Here is a 20,329-nt window from a genome sequence, read left to right on the forward strand (position 1 = left end):
GGATGTCACTGTGATTTACAAAATATTCAGTGTTACTCAGCTGTAACGTACCGTGGTAACACACTCGTTGTAGTACTGTCATTGAACAAGTCCAATATGGAGCGGCAAGCCTCTCTCTGCTGCAGCTTCTAGTCGTAGCTCACATGAAAACCAGAGGCAACATCTTGCTATTTTTTCCCCCTCATCCCACTTGTGAGAAACTGGGCCTGTTCTTTTAACGTGTAACGCAAAGAAGTGATTTGTATAAGGAGTTGTATCTTAAATATAGCCAATATCGATGCCAGTGTATTGAGATGTTCATCACGTCAGCCTCTGCAGTGGAGATACATATTCCAACATAATAGATGCAGATACAACCTGTGTAATCAGCTACATGAATAGCAAGACAATCAAATCGAAAAATGACATTAAATAAACATGTTTTTTTTGGGGGGGGGGGGGGTGAAACAAGAAAACACAAAAAGAGTACAATCCTAATCCCGTGGAGGCACGAAGGGAAGTCAAAAATATTGCCAAAGAATTAAACTGGGCCAAAATAACAATGGACAATAAAATCCAGTTCATGTCGAAGAAAGAAATATAATACCTCAGCTCCATCTTGGCCCGCCCGCTTGACTGCATGATTTAATGAATATGCGGTGCCTCTCGACTCACAGCTGCACCACAATAGCGAGGCGGTAGATATCAGCAACTCCAGATGCTGTTGCCACATTGCTGGAATCAAGCCAAGCTAAATTGCTGTGACTAATTTCCAAACAGTTTACACTTGCAATCATGTGTGTGTTCTCTATGCTAAATTAAATTAGTGCAGTGTCCATCTCTCTGAAATAAGCATTAGTCTAATCTGCTGGACTGTATCTCTAGTTTCATACCTCGACTTGAGCTAATTTGTGACCAAAGTGCATTGCAGAACAAGTTAAACCAGAGGGACAAGCCCCGACTTTAAATATTTTAACAAGCTTCAGCGTCGTTTATCTGCTGTCATTTTTGTGTGCATTTTCTTGACATGCTTGCAGGACCTTTGTTTAATACCACCCGTGTTTACCAGGATGCAAAACAGAAACCTTTTCTCTCTGCTATAAACTGTCACAAACACCAACAAAAGGCAAGACACAGTGAATAAGACCCTCATTATCACAGTCAGTGCTTTGTCTGGCAATAGAGATTGCCCTTCTGGTGTTTTGATTGGGAATGCATGTATTCACCTCATGCATAAAGATTTGCTTGAAAGAATTCACGAAAATCTCATGAATATGTATGAGAGCCTATAACAGCCTACCTTTAAAACACTACTATGAAGGCTGTAATGCTCGCACATCTCATGACCCCGATAACCCCGTTTTCGACTAACAATAATTTAAATGAACTTGTACGAACACAGCAACGTGTCAAGATACTCTGGACGCTCGGAGAACAAAGGAGGAAAGGTGATCTGCAAGAACATGTCGTAAAAAACAGTAGTTTAAGTTTATCTTCATGAATAATTGTCATTTTATTTAACGTTCTAATTATAATCTTCCAAAGGGAATTTGATGTATCGTTTCACACTGCGTATTTCCTGGAGTCAGTTATACTGTAAATGATGAATTGCCCAAGCACAAAGGTGTGGTGATAGCCATTTTTTCATGATGCAAACCGGAAACAACCCAATTGCATGAAACTTTAGAAAGTGGTCGCACCCATGAAACGTGGGTGCAAATTAAGATTTTTCCAAAAGGTTCCTTTGCACTGAGGAATAAAAACGGGCCACCCATCTTTCCCCGCTTTTAATACGCATGACTTATTTAGGGTTGATGTTAATGTTGTGCTTTAAAACGATGAAGACTGGTGCACAATTTACCCTGATGGGAAAGGCCACCACAATCGGAAACTCAACTGTGTGGGAGCGCTGTGTTTTACTGAGTGTATTTACTATTTCATCCTGAGAAAATGTACTTGGTGACAGTGCAGATGGCCTGATACCAAAGTAATACCATCTGTCATCTGGACAAAACAACTCTCAAGGAAGAGAAAGGTAATACTTCTTTACTTTAATGTTTCCACCATCAGGCATGGACGAACCAGTTTTGGTTTTCTTTAGTTGGCTTTTCCACTTTATTTGGGCAGCACGAGCTGTGCACTACAAACTATTATTACCTACCTCCGTTTATTCAATGCAAAGACCATTTTTATGGACACTAAAACAATTATCTGCTTCCTCCCAATTGTTTCAAAACTCAACGCTCTACCAAGTCTGGCTTGTGAGATTATAGAAAGGCACTGACAAAGCACAGCTGGATGGGTTCTTTGAAGAACATGAGGAGGAAGACATAAGAAGGAAATCTCGGGGTGAGTGCAAAAACACATCTTACCCCCTCAAAAAGATCCATCCATCCTGTTAAGGGTAGCAAATGATTACCAATCAATCACATAAAGACATCCATCCACACTCACACTGATCCGTGCATTATGGCTAAGTTGGAGTCTACAGTTAACCTAACAATCATGATTTTTGGAACGTGAAAGGAAAGTGGAATACCCAAAGAGAAACCACGCAAGAATGGGAAGACTAAAACTCCATCATGCTCCTTCCAAACTCTATGAGGAACTTATAGGAATTTGGAACCCAGAACCTTTGACTCGACATTATCTATCTTGCATTGATGGAGCCTAGTTTTTGAGCGACAAAAGGACATTGCCACTCAGTTTCTCCTCACTTCCATCTCTATGTATCTGTGTTAGAAGTTTTGTATTTGTTCACGTTCTTGATGAATATGGACTACTGAAAGGCTTCCTTTCTGAACTATGTAATCACAAGTGGCGAGTGTTTTTATACAGTATGCCTTTGGTATACTGACCAAGCTCTAAATTTAATGTCAAGAGCCTAAAATATACCTCTGGCCCAGTCTCACTTCCAGAAAGCCCAAACATCCACAAGGATTCGGCACTGTCATGCTGTGAAGTGCTGGCAGGCGTCTGTGTGGAACTTCAGTCGTTTATGCATTTCTCATTCTGCTTTTCAATTCTGCAGCTCTGCTCCCACTTGAGGGAATTATCACTTTTGAGAGCAGTCTGCCATTACAGACACCATCGCAAAGTAACTAAACCAGTCAATAAGACACGCCAACCCCTATGTGACCAAAAAAAAAATGCATGAATTAGCTGGTCACAAAGCACAATGAAATGTACTAATTATACACTAAGTACAGTACTGTCTTTTGTCCAGGTAATGAGATTTTGTGTAATTATGCGCCTTTTAGGGCTCGTCAAGAAAGGCTCATGTGTAGCAATTGATGGCATGAAGAGTACTGGAGGGCCACTCAGCCGATGGAGCAAATGTCTGCAAACGAGATGTGCTTTCGCCCTTCAGTCACTCATTTTTGTAAATGTGTATAAACAGAATGTACTATTTTTTTCATGAGTTGGCCAGCAGTCCGCTAAAAGCAGAATGGATATGGGGATACAGGAGAGAAAATTCACTTCATAAAAGATTTTTCCTGTGCTGATTTGCATCTGGAACCTAAATCTGTACAGTAAAAGCAGCACAGCCCCTGTTTCTTGATTGATGGACTCACGGGAGATGAGTGGGCATTTTCAACCCCATGTACACAGGACTAACAAAGATGGAAACATTTTGAACAGCTGATTTGTACAACAGCACAGTTTTAGAAACAAAAATGAAAACAGCAGGCATGTTCAGTGTTTTGAACGCGACATTACCAATTAGTGGCCTAATATATCCCTCCATCCATTTTCTGATGGATTCTCACTTTATCCTCACAAGGGTCGCGGAGCGTGCTGGAGCCCATCCCAGCTGTCATCGGGCAGTAGCCTGAACCGATTGCTAGCCAATCGCAGGGCACACAGAGACGAAAAACGATCCGCGCTCACACTCACACCTTGGGACAATTTTGAGTGTTCAATCAGCCTGCCATGCATGTTTTTGGAATGTGGGAGGATACACGCAGGCACGGGGAAAACATGCAAACTCCACACAGGAAGGCCGGAGCTCTGCACTGTGAGGTCGATGCGCTCACCCCTGGACCACCGGGCCGTGACATAATATATTACAATAATAATATTCTAAAACATCATACCTGAAAGTTTTAATTAGGTTGTTATCGTGTAATCATTCTAACACAAGATGGAAATAAACCAACATTGCACTTCTTTGTATGCTCATTTCCATCTACCATAAATATCTGCGACAGACTGTGGTCCGAAGGAAAAACATAGTTTATCAAGAAAAATTGCATTCAAAAGTATTTTGGTTTCAATTGTTGTATCATTGTTATTTATTTTAATCAACATTACAGTATATTATTATTGTTGTTGCCTGTGGGACCTTTCTGTCCAAAGCTCCATGCCAGCTAATGCACGCAGGCATACTTGCTCCTTCTTGGCCTGGTGGAAGCGGAGCCGTGGCAGAGCGTTGTTGATAGGCAACTTTGGACCGCCTTTGGCTGCCCCAGGCAGAACCCGCTCGCACAGCATTCTGGTCAGTGAAAAAGCGATCATGGCGGCAGACAAAATATCCATACATTTTGTCTGCCGCCATGATCGCTTTCAATTACAATTATTTAAAAAAAAAAATCGATAAAAAAAATCTATGAAAATCAGCAATTGGCCGTTAAAATCAGCACCAAATGAGTATTTACGGATTGGAATCACATCACACATGCACACATCGTATGATACACCACTGCATTTGAGAAAAAAAAAAGAAACAGAAGCATTTGCCTGTGTATGAATATATTTGGACAACTGTCGAGCATTACATTGACCTATTTGCACGCCGAAGAGGAGCAGAAGATACATCGGTTAGCCGAGTGCTAGCTGGCAGCTCAGTACGACAACGATCGGGCGTTTCACTTGATAGGAATCGATGAGTGGAAGGCTCAGTCAATGACTTGATGTCACATTCATTTCTAACAAGGCGCCTTGCATTAAAATGAACCATGGGAATTGTGGGCACGCTGTTTAAGCAAATACAAGATGAGAAAAAGATGGGAACACCAGATGTTTATCCAATATTTCAATATTGCTACGTTTCCCATCAATTCCTCAAAATGGGTGAAGAGGTGTACCCTTTAATTAACTGGCATCAAACATCATTTTACATATTTTACCCGTTGCAAGGGAAACCCAATTGTGTGCCGGAAATGGGGCTTGAGATTTGTGCCGAGCCTGGGAGCGTACACCATTGCATGTTTGCAAAACATAGCAACAGATGCTCCATTAAGATTTGACATGTCCATAAAGGGCTAAGATCAGGCACTTCACATTTCAACTTAATGGGTCACCTATGAAACTAAGCTTATAGCTTAGTGTTAATGCAGACCATAGCAGATAAGGGAATATATGTATAATTGCTTTTACATTCAACAGCCAAGCAGAAAAAAGCTGGAATTGCCGCTAAGTGCACTGACACCAAAGCGTGTCGATCAAATACTTTTGCAGACACAGTCATACGCAGAAAACATACCGTAATTTAGCAAACAAAGTGATATCAGGAACCAAGCAATGCAATTGGGGGTTCACAGATCGATAAGCTCTCAGGAAAAGCAACTTCCTCCAAGTTGACGCCGCCGAGGTTACTCTGCACTTTTTTGCCCAAGAAGCAAGAAAAAACACCGGCATAAGAGAAAACTTTTGAAACAATTTATTTCTGTCTTATTTTAATTGTATTTCTCGTCTCTACAGTTCTAATATGTAATTCATGCAGAGCTGTCTTACTTTTTATTTATGCTTCTGTTATGCAAATCAAATGTCACATACTGTACTTTTAAGACCCACTAATTACTGAAACTGAATGACAAAGGAAATAAGCAGATTTTTTACAAAAGTTTGATTTCGGACTAATTTCAATATGTACAAAACCATATACCGGTAAATGTTTTTGGGGTGTGTTTTTTTTTTTTAATAATTTAAATTAAATTAATAATAATTAAAATGTCAGCAGAGGGGTGATTTATGCCTACAAGGTTGGTTATGTTGCAAAAGTGTATAATTGAGAAGGAGATTATATGTAACAGTATTATCAAATGTAATGTTCCAATCATAAACATGTCAAAACAACTTTATATGACTATATATGAGTATATGTAGTCTTATATATCCTGTGTTATTTTATTCATTTTACCATAGTTTAGAGATTAGCATACTAACTACAATCCCAGGAACACAAGTAGGGCTGCCGTCCTTGAAAAGGGAAGGGCAACCTTAAAATACACATAATGCCAAGGACAGAGGGGCGTGGAGTAAACAAGTATGTTAGAATAGAACGAGGGTTGAAGTACCGGTACCCATGCATGTCATCTCATATTGATTCTTGTATTGATTGTGCTGTTGCAATTCGTGTGGCTCTGAATGAAAAGCTCAGGTATGGGATGAAACTGCAGAGATCTGACCAACTCACTGTGGTTTCATCTCTCCTGGCCAGTGTCTTGCCTTGGGTGTCCGTGCCTTTTGCCTCTAAAACTTCCGACTTGTCGTGGTGAGGGTCACTCCAACGCAATAGGCGGGATTCTCCCATGACAATAATCTATTTGAACAGTATGCCAACTTGTAGATGTCATCCATATTCTTTTCTCAAGATAAGACTTGAGATGCGGCTGTGTTTGTGATAAACACTCCTGTTCAACTTTGAACTCATTTAGACCACATGTATTTACTAACGAAAGAACAGGCAAAGCATGTGAAATGTGTCAAATTTCAAACAAGTTATTGTACAAAGACGAACAGCTAATTACCAGTTTGGAATACATACAAATGCAATGTCAAGTAGACCACCCATCAGTTCTATTTTTGAGTAAGTGAAGCATTATCAACAAAAAGCTGCAACTGGCTGGTTGAAAGCATTTGTGGTGTCAGGAGGAACAAGCATTCTAAAAAAAAAAACCCAAATAAAAGTGTTTATGTCTTGGCAGGAGAGCACAAAGTGTGCTCATGATCAGAATAATGCTTCCCATACTGCATAGAACTAACAAAGACAAGAAATGGAGAGTGGGCTACAAAATAATGATGTGTGTGTAGATGACAATGCAAGATAATCCCATGGGATGTTTGTTAGCCATCCTCTTCAGCTGCAAAGCTGCATATTATATAAATATGTGCTATTGGGCATCAAACCATCAAAATGCTGTTGCATTTATTCATGCGAGAGACCATGTCAACTCGGCTTGAGCTGTCATGCAGCTTTATATCAACATCATATGGGGAACTTTTTTTTTACCCTAATAAGGACAGATATAAATTTCACATAAAAAGAAAAAAACACACTTTAGTTTTGGGTCTATAGATTTAAATACCTCCATTACATGAATAGACTCATGTTAAAAATACTGTGTAACAATGCCATAATCACAGTTTGGTTAAATGATAATCTGTTCCACATTGAGCAGCGTGGTAGCACGTGTGTCGAGTGCTTCTTTCTGTGTGGAGTTTGCATGTTTTCCCCTTGCTCCCATGGCTTTTATCCTCTGATTCTGGTGTCCTCACACTTTGCAAAACATGTGGAGTATGTTAGCTTAATCGTAGACTACCCACGGGAGAATCTGAGTGTGAATGACTAGCGACCAGTCCGGGGAGATGGAATGCTAGCAATTCAAAATGCACTTTAAATGATTTATTTATTTACCAACTTGCACTCCACACGGCACTTGGTTTTACTCAGGAATGGAATGACATAAACCATTAAAAAAAAAAAAATATGTGCTGGCTGTTGCAAGGGGATGCCCATCAAATTCCAAATCATCGGATTCAAAATGAAGATCTGCCAACATGTGGTAAGAAAAATCAATCCAGTGTTGTTCTTAACAGTTCATTTCTGCTCGCCAAAATGTGCTTTTAAAGCCGCAATAAAAACTTCCATGTTACTAATTGATGAATATCCTCTAAGTGAACAGACTGTGTTGAATTAAACATGTAGAATTTAGTCCAGGAGTGCTGTTTGTTGGAGTTGCGGCATGTACGGCAATTTGCATCAGAAATCTAAGTTAGTTTTTCCTGTGGAAAAACGGGCACACATTGTTGTGTGATCATTGCAGGAAGGAAGTGGATGTTAACGTGTTTAGGAAGTCGACAGGCACGTCGAGAACAAGCAGGCAATCATTGCCAAATGTACACTGATTGCAGATGGGCGCTTGGCACTCCTGTTGCCAGGCTCACGGATCAGCCACAGGTGGGCTGACAGAATGGCGAGTTATCGGAATGTCACATTATGCAACACGGATAAGACAACAACGTACGAGCGAATCATACGCCTTTAATTCGCTGCAAAGTTGTCTTTTGTTGAGCTGGGTCACGTGGTCGAAAACAGTAAATGACGTGTTAAATATATTAAATTCAACAATCCAAAAGGTGGAGTAAGGCCTGGACTCATCACCAATCAACCACAGACCAATTGTGGACATTTCGTGTGGATTTTCGTGATTTTTGTTTCACTTTTCCAGCCTTTGGTGGGGCTCTGCAGACTGCAGAGTGCAATACTATCAATCCTATAGCTGATTTTAACCATTTTGCCCAGAAACCATCTTAACCCTTTCATGCACCCTGTAACCTGATAACATGAGGAGCTGCCCACTGTAGTAACCGCTATCCCTGAAAGGGTTGATAAAACCCTACATTGAGTAACATATTGCGTGTGTGTGTGTGTGTGTGTGTGTGTGTGTGTATACATATATATATCAGACCACGGACGTTAAGACCCGAAAGCTCCTAACCATGCACGGAGGGTTCCATCCCAAATCCAGCACCCTGAGACTGTACGCAAGCCGAAAGGAAGGAGGCCGGGGACTCGTGAGTGTGAGAGCCACTGTCCAGGATGAAACATCCAAGCTCCATGAATACATCAAGGAGAAGGCTCCAACGGATGACGTACTCAGAGAATGTCTCAGACAATGGGGAACAGAAGTTGAGGCGCTGGAAGAGGGACCATCATGGGAGGACAAGCCCCTACACGGGATGTACCACCGGACCATAACTGAAGTGGCCGATCTCAAGAGGTCCTATCAGTGGATAGAGAGGGCTGGCCTGAAGGACAGCACAGAGGCACTCATCCTGGCAGCTCAGGAGCAGGCCCTGAGCACCAGAGCCATTGAGGCCCAGATATACCACACCAGACAAGACCCAAGGTGTAGGTTGTGTAAAGAGGCACCTGAGACGATCCAACACATAACTGCAGGGTGTAAGATGCTGGCAGGGAACGCCTACATGGAACGCTATAACCAGGTGGCTGGCATAGTCTACAGAAACATCTGTGCGGAGTATGGACTGGAAACCCCAAGGTCAAAATGGGAAACACCTCCGAAGGTGGTGGAGAATGACAGAGCGAAGATCCTGTGGGACTTCCAGATCCACACTGACAAGATGGTAATGGCGAACCAACCAGATATGGTGATCATAGATAAAGGGCAGAGGAAAGCCGTTGTAGTGGATGTAGCGGTCCCAAGTGATGGGAACATCAGAAAGAAGGAACACGAGAAACTCGAGAAACACCAAGGGCTCAGAGAGGAGCTGGAGAGAGCCTGGAAGGTAAAGGTGACAGTCGTGCCTGTGGTGGTCGGAGCACTCGGGGCAGTGACCCCCAAACTAGATGAGTGGTTGCAACAGATCCCGGGAACAACATCGGATATCTCAGTCCAGAAATGTGCAGTGCTGGGAACAGCAAGGATACTGCGCAGAACCCTCAAGCTTCCTGGCCTCTGGTAGAGGACCCGAGCTGAATGAGGGACGGACACCACCCGAGGGGGGGTGAGACGAGGAATTTTTAATTTTTTTATATATATACACACACACACACACACATATATATATACATACATACATACAATTATCTGGCAACCATCCCGAAGACAGCTGGGATGGGCTCCAGCAACCCCCACGACCCTTGTGAGGATAAAGCCTTTGAGAAAAAGGATGGATGGATAATTATCTGAAAGAAAGACTGATGCTATTCTCTACCTGAATCTTAAATGCGGAAGAATTGCTACTTTCCTTGTGTGACTTTCTCATGGATTTACAGTACATCAGGTGTTTATTTGCAATCATAGGATGTTTCATTACATTATGTTTCTTTCAAATATGATAAATAATTGGGGGGCGGAGATTGGTGGTGGGGGGTTGCAAACTGTAGTTCATGGCTGATAACTTATGTAAAAAACACCTGCACACTCTGTTATCGTGCACATTTGCATATCCATACAAAGTAATGGCCTTTTTTGTAATTACAGTCATTCGTCAAAAGCACACCTTGATTTATTGTCAAATTAAAAATACAGCAGAAAAGAGGCTGCAAGTCGCCGTTACTGCAGTGACAAAATGTGATTAATGCTTTGCTATTATGGGCCTGAGAGTGGCATGATCCGAATATGTGCCCTGGTAGGCACAGAGGGGTGAGTGGGAACATCAATACATGCAACTCTTTGGATGATGGAATAGGCGTGAGCCCTGGTGCAATGTGCAAAGGTTGGGCAGGGTACTGTGGGGTAGATTATTGCTCAATATAAAATGTAGAGCAACAGTGGTTGGGACAAAGCTGCTTTTTTGTTCCGATAGTTAAAGTAAAACTGCTTCATAGTTTGCATCTGGATCTATTTGATGCCAAAGGATTCTTCGACTCAGTTGGAATAGTCAAAGATTGTACCTCCCCTTTAATGTAATGCAGAAAAAAAATAACGAAGACAACCAAGTGGGGCGAACAGGATGAATAGTTCCAACACAGAAAAGAAACACTAAAATCGCCTTTCCTATGTGGTATTATGGATTAATCAAACAAAGATAAGACCCGAAAAAGAGTGCACCTCATCCCAGTTTGGCAGCATTGAAACATATATCATCTAAAATTTGAAAGCAAATGCAGCAGCAGAGAGGGGAAAATAAAAGAGCCGGGGGGGCTGTTTCACCAATTTATCAATAATCTAAATGTTTTTTTCTAACTTCAAGCACGTTTGAATTTTCAGGACAATTAAAAAAAAAAAAAAAGTCAGCAGGAGCTCAGGAGGGCGTCGTGGACTGTGCCAGCCAGCAGATCTTTGGTGCTCACTTCACATGCTTTTGGGCTTCATGCCAACCGGGGGGGCTTCACGTCCTGCTGCTGAGCATCAAATAGCAAATTTGCCTCCTAATTCCAAGCCTGGAGAGCTTCTCATTCATGTATTTTATGTTGCAAGTCAAGAAATTCAAAGCTTGTGAGTGAGGAAAAAAGGTTTTACCATAGGAACCTCCTCATATTATTCCTGGCTTGAAGGTTACAAAATAGTTTTCATCATTTCTTCTTCTTATCTCATCATCTATCAGAGAGGCATGCCCTCCAGTTTACTGCATCACCGCTATAATGCATAATACTGTACTAAATTTAATCATGATAATCATGCATAATTCTACAATCTTATTCGCAAAGCAAAAGTCCTTAGCAGCATGCCAGGCTGGTGGGCATCATTTTGGAGGGAGACGAGCAAGGTACCATCTTGCTGAACATAGCTGAACTACAATACAACTGTAAAAGCAACACAATTGTCATGTTTGTGTGCAATCATGGCAGACCACACACAAGAGTAGGGGGGCCTTGCTCTTGTAAAACTTTTTAGACTTTTCAAAGATGTGGGAGGAAGAATCGTAATCATTGCTTGGCCTTCATGACATACCTTCGCGCTGCTGCGGTGTTGTTTGAAACACACTCAAGAAATGTTAGTTTTGGAATGTAGAAAGGTGAAGTCAAGACAAACTCTTGTGGGAAATAGCAGCACAGTATCAGTTGTACTCTTGATGGTAGTAAATATTGCAGAATAAATGGGATGTTGCAATATTACATTGTTTGGATCGAGAAGCAATACGAAAAGGAGCAATTTATTGAAAGGTCATCTTTTCCACTTCACATATTTTATGTGTGTGCAGCTGTCTGGTTTGTTTGGGTGGTATATAAAAGCAATTTGAAGATCGCCACATAACTTTGGGTAAGGCATGAGTCACGGGGGAAAAAAATATATCAAATATTCTTGTGGATTCGGATAATGAATCCAAATATATAAGACTTGAAATTTCCCACCGGACTCTCATGTATTTACTTAATTTTAAGTTTACACTAGGAATCATTTATGAAAGGCTCGGCAGTTGCCTGCTCTGTCGCTTTTTCTTTCAAACAACATCACATTTGCCGATCTGAAGATAATGTCAGGCTTATCTACTCTATATGTCACAGTTAGTAAATGGGGAATTATTGAAAGGTTTATTACTGACAAGGTTCCGCTGTAATGGTGCCTATAGTATATTGTAGCGTACATTGAATATCCCATTCACAATTGTCTGTGACTGACTGGTAGTGGCTACAGGGTGTCCCCCTGCCTTTCATTCTAATGCTCGACATACGCTTTATGACAATAGAAGTGTTGTTGTTTTTCCAGAACTGACTGGAAGTTAATGGTCCCTATTATAATGTTAATGCGAATGGTTCGCACTGAACGAGCCACACAGGTTGTCTGGGTCAGTGCTGTTCCACTTGGGTCCTGAAAATGTTAATAAGGCGCATCTCTAATTGTTGCCAACTGTTCATCCACATAGGCACAGTGACGCAAAAGGTTTGGGAAATCTAGTCGTAAATCAGCATCAACTGGCACGCAACGGGTAAATCAGATCATTATACTGCAAGCTCTCAGGAGCTGCCGATCCCTTGTCATTCCTCTCTGAACACTGCATAATAATGGCATCCAACAAGACCAGAATTCAGAAGTGGGTTCAAAAATGAATTATTACAGTCCGCTAAGAGCCTGTAGCAGACCATAACCCCATATAGGATGGGTGTAAAACAAGTTTCATCAGTATGGACACTCTAGTTTTAAAGGCACTGTAAATTTAAAGTGAATTACTTTCTTTTGAATCAACCAATCAAATACAGTAAATCTTTGAAACATTGTCAGCTTGTGCACTTTTTCATATAGTTCGATCCATTTTGAATGTCCCCCTTCAGTAAGGTTTTGGACCTCGCTGGTCAGGATTGGTCTGTCCCTTTCACCGACAACTCAAACTGCCTGAGGACACAGCATTTGCACAAAACTGTGTTCATCTCTCATTTAGACCTACCAACCTGCTTGTCTCATTTCCTAATTCCCCTCAACCTTCCTGCCTCAACCTAACACAATTCGTTCATTTGTAGTAAGAAATGTCTCTCAGAGCCAAGACGTTTTCCATACTGGGCTTGGTGACCTACCCGTTTCCGTTTGCTTGTAAAATATTTTTCGATTTGCCTTTGCATGAATTTTTGATGTAACCAAAGACCTTCGGAGGAAAAAAAAAAGGTGCCGTGCAGAGTGGAGGGCATAGAAACGCTCCCTCCACTCCCCCCGATGAGAGAACACAAAAAAAACCAAATACTGATTGTAAGTGCAACTGAACAGCACAAGTCCGAGTCAGAGGGAATGTTTGCACATTGTATGCAAATGCATTGTATCGTCGGACAATACCATTAGCTAAGGCGGATGCCCTTGAACTTTGGTCTGCACCAACAGGTATCCCACCCTCTGATTGTAATTACCGTATATAGAGAGGTCTATGGCAGGTGGCAACGTGCTGAGCTTCATTTACATAAATCCGCATGTGTCACCGGGTCTGGCTTCAACCTCTGGCATTTAGAATGAACCACCAAACATTAAACTATTTATTTATTTATTTGTTTATTGACTGTCTTTCTTCCTTACTTGCTTACAATAGAACAAAACTGCTGTTGGAATGTAAAATGGTATGAATCTGTTCTAAGAAGCTTTTTTCAGAAGGTGACTGTTTTTATTTTTGCTACAAGTTTCCTCGCACAGGTACATGTTCAATCCACCCTTGACCCCTGCACCGACCCATCCCTTTGTTAAATTGACACTGGCAGTGGGGTATTAATTCAAGTGTTTGAAGTATTTTAACTGTTGGGTTTATTTTGTTCGCACACTCGTCTAGTTTGGTGTTTTATCCGAACAAAAAAAACTTACAATTCTCAGAAAAAGAAGACAAGATGAACACCACAGCACTATGGATTAAGTGTTAGAGCCGTTTTAAGTATTAGATAGCTCACTGAAGGATTAGATACATTACCTGGACAATAAGATGAGCCTTTATTTGTCCCCCAATGGGGAAATTTGTCAGTGGAATTTGTTGGAACTCAGACTGTTGTACAAGCACATGCAAATATGAGATATTGTTACAGAATATTACTTTAATGCTTAGTGATGTGTTTGTTTTAATTGTATGAAAATCTCTTTTTTCTTTTTTTATATTCTGTATGCATGCATTTTACTGTATATGTTGCAAGGAAAGTTATTTGGGCTGCAGATGAATACACTGGGAATGTACATTGAGGAGTGCAGTCGCAGTGGCGGAAGTATGTGGTGGACAATGCTGGCTGTGGTCGGAAAACATTTAACCGGAGCTCGGCCAATGGTCTCCATGCTGAACAATGATTTCTCAGCCATGTGTGTTCCGTTGCCAAGGCATACCTCAAATCTCTTCTCATTTGGCTACGCCCCAGTGCATCAGGAAGAGGTTTTGTCTCAAATTTGTGTTATTTTGCGGCAGGGAAGAAGATGGGTCACTTGCCCAACCGTATTTTTTGTACTTTATCTTGTTCAAAACAGAATGAGTTAACATTAAAGAACAGTGCAGTTGTGACAGCATGTCATGCGGAAGCATGTGCAAAACAGTCTGTTCATGCATGTGCTGGCATTTGCAGGGTTCTGTCCACAGCCTGTGAGCAGAGGGACCCCCACAGTGGGAGGTGTTTCTGCTGACGGAAACATATTCCAGGTAATGGAACCACTCTGTCGTCCCGCAGCAGAGCACTAAAGCAGAACTGAGCTCTGGCTCCTACTACACGCTTCACTGGGCCTCCAGATGACAAAACGGTTCACCGAGTGACTAAAATCAAACAAAATAAAGTTTAAAAAAAGTGGATGGAAACGATTGGAGGTGGAAGAATTACTTTTTTCTGCGTAGGTCGGAAATGTTTCTTGAGAAAAAACACCAAAAAAAAAAAACAACTGCTTGTAAAAGCTGGAGACGATAAAGGATTCATCTGACTAGACGCAGTACATTATTTAAGTAGAAAACATCGTGTGCATTTAAACGCAGTCAATTATGCTCACAGAGGAATTAAAATTCTGCTTATGCTTCGGCTCCCGCAAGAATTGAAATTCTGCTGGTATCATGTACTAAAAAGGATAGACAACAATGTTCCAAGGGCCCACAGTAAACTGCACAACTCGGCAGATCCAAACAGGAATGCACCCTCACTAAAATTCACACCCACACATTGAGTGATTGAGGCCTGCACATCTACCGATGCTCTGCAACAAAAAACTAAACCCCGCATCGGGTTTGTGGCTCCACATACAGCAGCCATCAATGCATCCATTTTCTTCTGCTAATGTAGATTTGCGTTGCAGCAGCGGCAGTTAAAGCAGGGAAGCCCAAACTTCCCTGCCACGAGCGATTTCGCCCAGTTCTTCCCGGGGGAGTCAGCCGGGGGACATAATGTCGTCCCTTCAGCGTGTCCTGGGTTAGTCTCCGGAGCCTCCTCCCAGGTGAATGTGTACGGAACACCTCACCAGGACTGTCCTGGCTCCAGTCCTGTTCACTCTCTACACCTCGGACTTCAGCTACGTCACTCCAGCCGGCCACCTTCATCAATTCTCTAATGATTCTGCAATTGTCGGCCTCATTACGGACGGAGATGATCGCGAGTCAGGAGGTCTTCGTGGACTGGTGCCTGCAGAACCACCTCCAGATCAACCCCTAGGAAAACTAAGGAGCTGGTTGTGGATTTCTGCAGGAAACAGTCGTCACGTGCAGCGATGAACATCCAGGGTACAAACATAGAGAGGGTGACCTCCTACAAGTACCTAGGTGTTCTTCTCACCAATAAACTAGACTGGTCTAACAACACGGGCACTCTGATCAGGAAGGGGCAGCTTCCTGCTCAGAAAACTGAGGTCTTTTGGAGTTCAGGGTTCACTCCTTTAGACCTTCTATGACTCTGTGGTGGCCTCAGACTTTCATTTTGGCATAGTCTGCTGGTCAGGCAGCATCTCAGCCCGGGACAGTGAGAGACTGGACCGACTGGTCAGCTCTATCCTGGGCTGCTCCCTGGACGGTCTGGAGGTGGGTAACAGGAGGATGCTAGCTAAGCTAACAGCTACGATGGACAGACCCTCCCACCCACTCAAGGCCACCCTGACAGCACTGGGGAGCTCCTTCAGCCAGAGACTGATAGACCCGCGCTACAAGAAGGAGAGATACCGCCACTCGTTCCTGCCGACTGTTGTCAGGCTATTGAATAGACGGTCCTGAAAACCTGGACTCACCCCCATTCACCCCTTTTTAATATGCTTATGTTTATATTTATATTTATTTAGATACTTTTTGTCTTCTACTTCCTCCCTGTCATAATTTTGCTGCTGTAAATTGGGAATTTCTCCATTGTGAGACAAATAAAGATTTTCTTATCTTATCTACCAGGGAGGCGACCAGGAAGCCTCCGAACTAGAAACCCAACCAGAACTCCCCAGGGACATGGTCGAACACCTTCTCCAAGTCCGCAAAACACATGGAGACCAATTGGGCGAACACCCATTCAAACCTCGACGACTCTGCCGAGGGTGTAGAGCAGCTCGACTGTTTCCTGGCCACAACGAAAACCACACTGGCCCCCATTGTCCCAAAATTGACTTCTTCGTGGGTCCTGATCTCTAGCAACTTTTACTCGACCTTTCCAGGGAGGCTTAGAAATGCGATCGCCCTGGATTTGGAATACATCCTCCAGTCCTCCTGGATGGATGGACGCGTGGAAAGAGAGAGAGAGATCACAGTTTGTCACTTGCACGATTTGTTTGTCTGAACAGGTATGATCTACATTTTTTTGCATCACTTAGCAAGTACAACAGGCTACAATATACTGTTGATTTCCCTAGAAACACGTCTGTTACTAATATCATTAAATATATCTTTTATCATGCCACGTGCACCATTCTAGCACTCGAAGTGGCCGAGGTAAGACAAGTATGCTGCTCTCTCTCAAAAGCCACGATTATGAAAGTCACAAAACTCAATGTTAAAGTTGAAGGGTTCCGCTATGTTGATTAATCCATTATTAAAGCTATCTTGCCTGATTTTAGCACTGTTTTTAATTTGCTAGGTCACATTTTGGAGCCATTATCCATCAACGGACAGAGCTAATATGGCTAATGCTGATTAGCGGGCAGCCTATCTATTTTATTTCTGACCTTCAGGCGAACCAACGAGGACGTTGCAGTTGCACACTGTGCACATTGGCGTTTTTGCACACATATGGCAAGACTGTGATGTGGCAGTGGGATAAATAAAGGGCAAGACCAAATTTGACTCAACCCTCGTAATCATCCAGAACACAACTCAGAGGAAAAGCGAATGGGTATGCACATTTAATAGTTTGTTCTGACTTCTGTACATTCCAGTAATCTTACATGTCACTCTCTTTACAGGTATGTATTACTCAGTAATGGTGACTGACGGTTGTGATTTATATCCACGTACATACAGTCATAATTATTGTCTGAACATGGACATCATTCATCACCAGGCCACCCTCTGTTATATGTCATTGCATTATGAGAAACCTTTGCAATCAAGGTGATGTATTTGCAGCCGCGCGTTGTATCCTGCACTATGATTTCATATTATTCTCATTAGACCTGTTCTCCAAATGGGTAATTGCAAGAAAGTTATAGTTTGCAGAATACCTGTGGGGATACAAACTTTCTTAATCACATCTGAGCTCTTTAAAGTATCTCCTCGAGTAGATTCTCCAAAAAAGCCCTTCACAATCAGGCCCCCTCCTATCTTTCCATCCTTCTTTACCAATACACTCCTTCCCGCAATCTCCGCTCCTCAAACACAAACCTCCTCGCCATCCCCGTGACCAAGCTCAAAACCTGGGGGGACCGAGCCTTCTCTGTCGCCGCCCCAACCCTCTGGAACGCTCTACCACAACACATCCGCAATTGTACTGACCTCCAATCCTTCAAATCATCCCTTAAAACTCACCTGTTCCGCAATGCTTTTAATACCTTTTAATCTCTTTTACCCATTTTGCTTTTTGTTCATTTAAATGTGCTTTTGTAAATTATGTATGCTTGTTTTAAGTGCACATTTTTATCCTGTGTTTTAAGCTCTTGTAAAGTGTCTTTGAGTGTGATGAAAAGCGCTTTCAAATAAAATGTATTATTATTATTATTATTAAATATGAGTCGCAATGACGCCTGCAGTGTGCGTCAGAACTCCACGATGCAGACATTCTGGAATGCAGTATCTTATGAGTGTTCATTTCAGAATTAGAATCATCTTTATTGGCCAAGTATGTAGAAACACACAAGGAATTTGTCTCCGGTAGTTTAGGCTACCCTAGTGTGGCACTACCAAGCAACTACGATCAACAAGAACATGACATATACTGTAAGTGTCGAAAGAATTTCCATAATTGTACCATTGTGCAGCAGTACCACCCAATGACAGCTCTGCGACAATGTGCAGAGTATCGAGCAGAGATCGAGAAGTGATCAGTGGTTCAATACAATACCATGACGCTTTTGCAGTTGGTGCAGATAATCACTGCAGCATTTTTTTAAGTGACCAGTAGCAGTAACTGTAGTACAACTTTCGATGTGCAATTATACAGTAGTCCTTGAGCGCTTTAAAGAGTCTAGTGCTGTGGAATATTCATCAATGAAAATTGTTTATGTACGGAGTGGAGCTACAATGATCATTGCTGTTTCACAGGGATGTGCAAAAATGAAAAGGGCCACAATAGATTTCAGTTACTGACCTTTTAGAAGCGGCAGGCCTTTCTGGAATGTTTGCCTGTATGCCACTTGGTATTGTTTGACCTGGAAGCCGGGCACGCAGCCCTCACTGTGCCCTTCCTGTAGTCCACCAGCAAAAGTCTGCAAAAGATGGAGAAGTTACATTTGAAAAAGCTCTTATTTAAACTACAAAACAGCTCAATTTTCCAATAAGCAAAGTTATAGTGAGGAGCACAGCCTCTCAGTCTCAGGGGAATTACTGTCAAAGAGGTTCTGTTTATGCTAATAAGCTTGGCCTCACTGTGTACTTTTGTAAGTGGATTGGAGGGATGTCAGTGCACTCTCCTGAGGGTTGTCTCACTGTTGGCAGCACTTCCTGCTGCTGCAGCGAGAGAAGCTTCACTGTAACTTAAGCTTTATGAAAGGCAGCTTGAGATATCAGAATTAATTATATGGGGGCCTCTGATAAGAGCATCCCACATAGTGAGCCGCACTCGTTATCAGAGGATGTGGGTCAAGAGAATAACCATAAGCTATTTTTATATTGACAACAGGCTACCTTTTGGCATCTTTGTACCATTTAAAGAACATTGCTTCAGGGGAGGGTGCACTTTGAAACACTGCCAAATTTGGCAGCCGTACCGCAGACACTACAGTTCTAAACTTGTGATACGGTTAATATGCATAATAACCTTAATAGAAAGAAATTTGACATTGTAAAGTTTGCCATTTAGAATATACAAAGTAAAGCACAGTGTTAAAGGCTGGTATAATACTGGTCTGATCTCGTGATCTGCACTGTTTGTCACCCTTCAGTTAGCGACCACAAGAGAGGAGTTCCAGTTCGATGTCAATGAAATGGGATAGAAGAACAGTATCATAAACTGTTTCACATCAAGGAAGAATGAATGCTAAATCCTGGATGTCTTCCACTGTCCTTACTTGAATTTGTTGCAATTTTGTTTGCTGAAATATTGTGTTGCACTGCTATGATGTCTCATTCTTCATGTTTTTGATCCAGCTATAGCACACAGTCCAAAAAACCGTTGATGGCAAAAGATGCCAGCTAAGCGTTTGCATTGTGGCAAACAGAAGAAAGGTATTTTTTTATGTATATCCACTCACCTAAACACAACACTAAGTACTACAGTGTTAAAATTTCCTTCCAAGCACAAACTAAATCATCACATCCTTACATTAACCAAGTGAAATAGTCTAATTTACAGGGACTGACCTGGGCCAATATTTTGAGCTGCCTCTTTTACAGAGAGATCCTGTGATAACAAACAGAGCTGATAAGAAAGGAGCCTTACATTCTTTTGTAAAGGAGCCAGCAAAGGTATGATAATGCCGCAGCTGTACATGCTTTTACAAAGCAGCTTCTCAGAATCAGACAATTAGATGCAGCATTATGTCAGCCTCTTGTGTGTGAAAATGCTCATCAGACAGAGTTATTGCGTTCAAGCACAGGGCGAGAGAAACTGGTCTAAGATGATTCTTCGTGCTCTATCATCCAAATAGGAATCATTAAAATAAATCAA

The 20,329-nt window shown here is 42.0% G+C and overlaps 1 protein-coding gene across 1 annotated transcript in view; it reads right to left on the reverse strand.

Moving 5' to 3' along the window:
- cdh13 (cadherin 13, H-cadherin (heart)) overlaps positions 1-20,329 on the reverse strand; it is a 267,321-nt gene that overhangs the window by 177,338 nt on the left and 69,654 nt on the right. The window contains exon 2 of the mRNA XM_086108938.1: positions 18,812-18,929. Coding sequence (XP_085965064.1) covers positions 18,812-18,929 — 118 coding nt within the window. The remainder of the gene's footprint in view (positions 1-18,811; positions 18,930-20,329) is intronic.

This window comes from Hippocampus guttulatus, chromosome 4, assembly GCF_054856545.1.
Source record: "Hippocampus guttulatus isolate MCC_2025c chromosome 4, RoL_Hgut_1.0, whole genome shotgun sequence".
NCBI lineage: Eukaryota > Metazoa > Chordata > Actinopteri > Syngnathiformes > Syngnathidae > Hippocampus > Hippocampus guttulatus.